The sequence below is a fragment of the Canis lupus genome, chromosome 5 (genome assembly GCF_011100685.1).
Source record: "Canis lupus familiaris isolate Mischka breed German Shepherd chromosome 5, alternate assembly UU_Cfam_GSD_1.0, whole genome shotgun sequence".
In the NCBI taxonomy this organism is placed as follows: domain Eukaryota; kingdom Metazoa; phylum Chordata; class Mammalia; order Carnivora; family Canidae; genus Canis; species Canis lupus.
In genome coordinates, this window is record NC_049226.1 from 57,841,387 (window position 1) to 57,848,371 (window position 6,985).

The 6,985-nt window shown below is 66.3% G+C and overlaps 1 protein-coding gene across 4 annotated transcripts in view; it reads left to right on the forward strand.

Annotated features, from left to right (window-relative positions):
• Window positions 1-4,770, forward strand: part of PLCH2 (phospholipase C eta 2) — a 65,131-nt gene extending 60,361 nt beyond the window's left edge. For 3 of the 4 annotated variants that reach the window (XM_038537698.1, XM_038537700.1, XM_038537701.1), the window contains 2 exons: window positions 1,563-1,860; window positions 3,296-4,770. In XM_038537698.1, the coding sequence (XP_038393626.1) occupies window positions 1,563-1,860; window positions 3,296-4,548 (1,551 nt within the window). In that variant the 3' untranslated portion in view covers window positions 4,549-4,770. Of the gene's footprint in view, window positions 1-1,562; window positions 3,265-3,295 lie in introns of those variants that run through there. The other variant, XM_038537702.1, reaches the window with a different exon arrangement.
• The last annotated feature ends 2,215 nt before the right edge of the window (window positions 4,771-6,985 follow it).

Genomic DNA, 6,985 nt, shown 5'->3' on the forward strand with positions numbered 1-6,985 from the left:
TCGGCGTCTCACGGCCTTCACTCTGTCTCTTTGGTCTTGCAGTGGGCTCCCTATGTCCCAAGTCTACCTTTAGAAGGACAGTCCTGTTAGGAGCTCGAAGGTACCCCAGCGCCGGGGCGGCGGAGCCCCCCCGCCCCCCTCCCTGCATGCTCAGGCCGTCCCCATTAGCATCTGTGATCCGGTAGCATTTTGGAGACTGTCAGCTCATGTGACATGGATCGTGATGTGGTTCTGGGGTCCCTTGGGCCATGTTCAGCTCAGAGCCGCATTTATGAGGCAGGTCCAGGACTTTGGCTAGGCCTCCTGTGTGTGGACCCCCCTGGCCTTCCGTCCCTCCTCTGTCCTCTGTCTGATGGCCCTGTGCCCCTCTGTGTCTGGTCCTCTCCCTCGGGGCGCCCCAGCACCCTGCACCCGTTGCCTCCCTGATCTTACCGGTCCTCTCTGCCCCCACCCATGTGCTCCCTGAGTCTCTGTGCACCCATGACGCCTGGTGTGGGGTGGGGAGGCCCCAGGGACCAGGAGCTCCGAGCTTGAATCCTGGACCTTCTTCTAAATGACTTTGCAGCCAACTTTGACCAAATTGCTCTGGATTTGGGATCTTGAATTGGGAAGCTGATTCAAGTGCTGACCACTTTAACACCTCTGCCCCGAGGTGCCCCCGTGTCACTGGGGAGGGGTGGCTGTTGTCAGGGCCTCTGCATGTGAGGACCCCTCTGGCCTCTGCACTCTTGAGACACAGCTGTCGGCCTCTCCAGCATTGACCCAGGCACTTGCCAACCAGTCCTGGGGACCCCTGGCTGCCCTCCTCGGGCAGGGAGACTGTGGGGAGAGGCCTGGCTGTCCGGGAAGGCCAGAGGCCAGCAGCAGTTCAGGGAATGCCGAACCGGCATGGGCTCTGCCCTTAGGGCTGTGTGAGCAGAGAGCGGGGTGAGGCTGACAGCAGTCTAGGAAGGCTTCCCGGAAGAGGCAGCACCTCCGGGGGAGGGGGCCAGGCAGGGACATGGGAGAAGAGACCGCTGGCCTGTGCCCGGCTTTGCTTGCTTCCTCGGCCTGTGGCGCCTGAAGGCAGGGTGAGCGTGAGCTGGGCAGTGTCTGCTCCCATGGGTTTTCTTTCGTCTTTCTCTCCATGCCAGCACCACCCTGGGGGCCCGGCCAGAGCCGGGGGCTTTGGGGGCCTGTGAGGGGTACATGATGTGGGCACAGGAGCCAGGGGTCAGGGTCCCGGCATGGGAGAAGCCCGGGGGCCTCCTCCTCCTGGCCCTCGCTGGGCCCACCTGCCCCGGGGCATGCAGACCCTCCATGCACTCAGGGAGGGGAGAGTTGTCATCCTGGTGTGTGCCAGGGCCCTTGTGGCTGCCACCCCCGGCAGAGGCACCCTGGAGACCCTCTTCCCCACACACAGCCATGAGTGGCACAGCCTGACGGCCGCAGGTGCCTTCCTGAGCTGGCCCTTGGGCTGCAGCAGGTGTGGCCACTCACCACCCGCCAGAATGGCCTGGGCTGGGCTGGTGGCCCCAGGCCCCATGCCTGGCTGCCATCTATGGGGGCTCCTTCTCTTGCAGGTCAAGCAGGCTCTGGGCCTAAAAGGCCTGTTCCTCAGAGGCACAAAGCCCGGCTCCCTGGACAGTCATGCTGCTGGGCGGCCCCTGCCCCGGCCTTCCGTTAGCCAGCGGCTCCTGCGGCGCACGGCCAGCGCCCCGACCAAGAGCCAGAAACCCAGCCGCAAGGCCTTCCCAGAGCTGGTCCTGGGCACGCAGGACACGGGCTCCGAGGGGGAGGCCCGTGACGTGGCCGCCCCCAGCCCTGGCCCCGTCCTAGAGGCCTCAGCCCCAGAGGAGCCCGGCAGCCGCAGCCCCCGAGGTAAGGCGCCGGCGGGGAGGAGCCCGGCTGGGGGGAGTCTGGCCCAGGAGCCGCCCTCTTGTGTCCCCGAGGGCCCCGGGCCAGCTGGGATGGCCGCCACCTGCATGAAATGTGTGGTGGGCTCCTGCGCTGGTGAGGACGCCGAGGGCCTGCGGCGGGGACAGCTGCCTAGCCCGGGGCCCACTGCCACACCAGAGGCCATCAGCCAGCAGCCCCGGGCCCGGGCGGACTCGCTGGGGGCTCCCTGCGCCACCGCGGGGACGGGCAGAGGGGCCCCGTGGCAGGGTCCGGGTGGCGGCGGCGGCTGTTCTGCGTCCTCGGACTCCAGCGGCCTGGGCAGCCCCGAGGTGGTCCCCCGCTGGCCTGAGGGCGCCCACAGGCAGGCAGGGGCCATGCAGAGGGAGATGAATGCCTTGTTCGTTCAAAAGCTGGAGGAGATTAGGAGTAAATCCTCCATGCTCTCCACCGGTAAGACCAGACGCTCCGCTGCGGCATCCTCCGTGCTGTCCCTGCACACGCCCCTTGGCATGGCCTGAGCTGGGTGACCCCCTGCGCTGCTGTGTGCAGAACTGCTGCCTCTGTGTGCTCGCCGTGGCTTCCTTTCCCTGTGCCCCGCTGGCTTGCCTGGAGGTCCCCTGGAGCCCCCAGCACCCCTCCCTGTCTACTGTGCCCGTCCCCTAGGCCTCTTGCCCTCAGGGCCCCCCCAGCGCCTAGGAGGCCAGGGAGCAGGCCTGACCCCAGCTGCTGTGTGTGCTGAGGCCCGCGGGTCTGGTACTGGCCTGATCTCAGATCCAGGGGCCGCTTCCAGCCCCCCACGGCCTCTCCCCAGGCCAGGCTGCACGTGTTCAGCCCTGGTCCTGCACCACAGTCCTCTGGAAAGTCTGGCATGGTCGGTGGTGTGCTGCCGGATGGCCCCTGATGGCGCCCGGGCCCCAACGTCGGCAATGGGGGTGTACCCTGCACCTGCCTCTCCGCCCTGGGCATTCATTTATGGCCTGAGTTGTGCTGAGCAGCAGTTGTGACAGGGGACCCCAGGACGGGGAAGGGCTGACAGCTGAGCCGTGCCCCCACCCCAGAGCCCGATCCATCCTCGCACCCCACCCAGCCTTGCTGTTTGTCTGTCCATCTGCCAGTCCCACCCACATGCTGACCACCCTCTTCTTTCTGTTCCCACGCTGCCTCTATAGTTAGGGATTGAGAACAGCCGAGTGCCAGGTAATGGGGCCCGGCCCCTGTGTGCCCTGGCCTGTTGGGGGCCCTGGGGACCCCTCTTAGGGGCACAGCCTGTCTGCACCCCCAGCCCCAGTAGCAGCAGAGCCAGAGGGCAGGGTGGGGGGCAGCTGTGTGCACACGGAGGGACCTGGCTGTTGAGGGTCTCGTGGGCACTGTCCGTGGGGGGACGTGTCCAACATGCTCCTCTCCATCTCGTCCACAGATACCCACCCCTTCTCCATGCAGAGGACGGGCTCCTCTCTATGTGGCCTGGAAACTATTGCTGAGGAGCCAGCCCTGGGCCCCGGCCCCCCACCTCTGGTGGCTGCCCCCCCCAGCCCCTCCCCGGGAGGGCCCCTGTGCGCCTCGGGACCTGGCACCAAAGTGACGAGCCCCCCAGCGGTCACTCTGGGAGCTTCCGTGCCCTTCCAGCCCAGGACCCGGAGCAGAGGGGACACTGAGCAGCCCCCGGAAAGCCGGCGGCAGGGTTACCATGGTGGGGGGCCTGGAGGTGTGTGTGAGGGGACCCCTAGCAGCCAGGTGGTCAGAAGGGCCGAGAGTGAGGGGCAGGTGCCCGCGGAGCACCCGGGTGGATGGCGGCCCCCAGCCGGGCCCTGCCCAGCCGTGTACTCAGACGCCACAGGTGGAGACCGGCTGTGGCGGCGGCTGGAACCTGGTGGCCATCGCGACAGCGTGTCCTCGTCCTCCAGTGTGTCATCCAGCGACACGGTCATCGACCTCTCCCTGCCGGGCCTGGGTCTGGGCCTCGTCCTGGGCCGTGAGGGTGTCTCGGGGGGTGTCTCGGGGGCTCCAGCTGGCCGCCTGCCCCTGCGGCCCTGCCCAGCCACTGCCGCCCGCCTGGACCTGCCTGCCGTGACCAAGAGCAAATCCAGCCCCAACCTGCGGGCCGCCAGCCAGCTGCCCGCTGCACCAGAAGAGCTTCGGCTGCGTCCCCTGGTGCCCAGGCTGCCCTGGGGCCACCTTCCCCTGGCAGGCCTCCGGGACTGCCCTGCAGCCGCCAAGTCTAAGAGCCTGGGGGACCTGACTGCCGACGACTTTGCCCCCCAGGTGGAGATCCTGGGCCGAAGCCTGGGCCTGGCGAGGGAGGGGCGGGCAGGGCGGGGGGCGCGGCGGGACGCCCTGACGGAACAGCTGCGCTGGCTCACAGGCTTCCAGCAGGCCGGCGACATCACCTCGCCCACCAGCCTGAGTGTCGCTGGGGATGGGGTGCCTGGTCCCCCTGGCTTCCTGCGGCGCTCCTCCTCCCGCAGCCAGAGCCGCGTGCGTGCCATTGCCAGCCGGGCCCGGCAGGCCCAGGAGCGGCAGCAACGGCTGCAGAGCCCGAGGGCGCCCCCCGGGGAGGAGCGGGGCACCCCCGAGGGTGCCTGCTCAGGGGGCCAAGGGGGCTGCGGGGACGTGCCGGGCATGGGCCCCTCCAAGGGCTCCGCTGCCCCCGGCCTCCTGCTCAGACTCTGATGGGCTCCCTGGGGCAGGTGCAGCCGCCCTCCCCTCGGCCCAGCACTGCTGTGCCAGGCACACCAAGTGCCCGAGGGAGCCCTGCCCTCTGCCCCTCACCGTTCCCCTAGGAGGAAGGGAGCCTGCCTGCAGTCTGGGCTGATTTTTCATGTTAAAATATATATGAAATGTATTTAAATTTTTAGAGACAAAGCTTCTACAACATTAAAATGGTGCCCAGTCCTTTTCCTGTCGTGACTGGTTTTCTGCAGAGCAGGTGGGCGCTGAGCAGGTGTGCACATCTGCTCGGGCCTGCGCGGCTCTCGGGATGCTCCTTATATGCCCAGAGCTGCCCGGAGCACTGTGTTCCCTGCCTGACTGGTCGGTGTGTTCTGCACAGAGCCTGCTCTGTATGGACACTTTAGACTCTGGACACAATGCCAATAATCACGTTCACACTTGCTGGGTGTGGGACACCTACTCCCCCTGTGACTGTGTCCAAGCCTTCCTGGGTCAGGTCGGTGTGAGGACACCCCTGACCTCTGTCACCGAGGGCTCAGTGGGCTGGCTCCCCAGGGCCGGGGCTTTGCAGTCTCCGAGGTGCAGTCTCCTCCTCTCCCCCCTCCAAGCCCCACTCTTGTGGGGGTAACCTCAGCCCTGGGCAGGGACCCCAGGCTGCAGGAGCTGCCCCTTCCCAGAAGGCTAAACGCACACAGTGCCCCTTCCCGGGAGGTGGGAGGCCAGCCCACCCCTAGGGAGTCTGTGCCTGGGCTTGTCCCTCACCCTGGCATCAGGCCTCTGCAGGCACCACCTGGTGTGCCGGGGACCACCGAGGACCTCTTCGACAGGCTGTGCCCTCTTGGCAACAGGCAGTGGGGTTGGCTGGGGAGGCCTTGGGTCCCACGCCAGATCAGCCCTGCGGGAGGGTGGGCGCCTGACACAAGGCATGTTCTCCCTGAGGTTCTCTCTGTGGCCCCAGGGACCTGTGCAGCCCCTTGCCCACTCTTAGCCAAGGCCTGGGTAGAGGGAGTCTGCTGGCCCCACACACCTCCCCAGACCCAGCAGGCCCCTCCTCAGGTAGACGGGGGAACACGTTTGTGGAAAGTGGTGCCTGAAGGCCACACGTAGGGCACCTTGGAGGTTGGCCTGGCCTCCATGGCCCCTAGGATCTGAGGCGCGGTGAGGTGGGGCAGCTGGATGAGTCAGCGGGGGGGCTGTGGGCCAAGGTGGGCTGGGCTGGCTGCCAGGGCTCCCAGGGATGGTGCCCTGTGTCCTCGTGAAAAGCAGGGGCCAATCCTTGTCCAACCCTGGACATGGTTATGTTCTGGGGGCTGGGAAGCCTGGTCTGCCACAGAAGAGTGCCTGGCAGTAGGGTGGGTGCCCTCACCATGTGGCTCTGCTAGGTGACGCTGGGTAGGCCAGTCAGCCCTGAGGGCTGGGCAGGGCAGGAGGGAGGACCTGCGGGGGCATCTTGACATCAGGCTGAGTGGGGCTCTGGTTGGACTTAAAGCCTCCCGGGTGCCTGTGCTGGGCCCCTCTGCGCCAGGCTGGCCAGTGCTGCTCCCCACCAGGAAGCCAGGGACGGAGAACAGTCAGGCCCGGGAAGGGCACACACAGGTGGCCACAGCCTGCCCAGCTGTGTCAGGGTGTCGGCTGGGCTGGGGAGGTGCGGGGCCAGACCGTGGTGGGGCGTGGGCATTAGCAGGGACACTGCAGGGGCCCTGAGGCTGGCTGCCTGTAGGGACACAGACCTGCCTTGGCCAAGTGGCAGCTACGAGCCACCTGCATGTGGGGCTGGAGTGACACATGTGGGGTCACTGGGGGGGGGGGGTGCCTGGAATGGTGCAGGAGTGGTCACAGCCCCACGTGAGTGTGTGGAGAGTGGGGACGTACTGGCTCCCTGATGACTGAGCAAAGCCCCGCCTAGCCTGCACATGGGGAAGGGGCAGCACTCAGGGCTGAGCCCAGTGGGGCGCCCGCCATGGACAGGACTCCGGGCCTGGGCCCACGGTCACATGGTCAGGTCAGCTCTGAGCAGGAGTGTGTGCAGCCACCAAGGCCCTGCGAATCCTTGATGGCCTTCATGGCTGCCACTCTGAGGCAAGAGTGCGGCTTGGCACAGCCACACGGGGCAACCTTCCCTAGACAGACGCGCTGATGGGAGGCTCCTCCCTCTGGACAGGGGTCGGGGGCAGTGACGCAGGATGGCCCACAGGCTCACAGCCAACCTAGGGCCTCTGGGAGCGAGCAAAGGGAAGGGCTGGCAGGACTCGCTGTCTGTGAAACCACACGGCATGGTCTGACGTCACTCCAGCCTCTATTTGGTGTGGGCCCCCAGCCCCTGCCGCCCTGTCAGAGACACGTGCGTCTATTTACATCTATACATATATATGTGTGTGTGTGTGTGTGTGTGTATATATATATATATATATATATATATATATATACACACATAAAA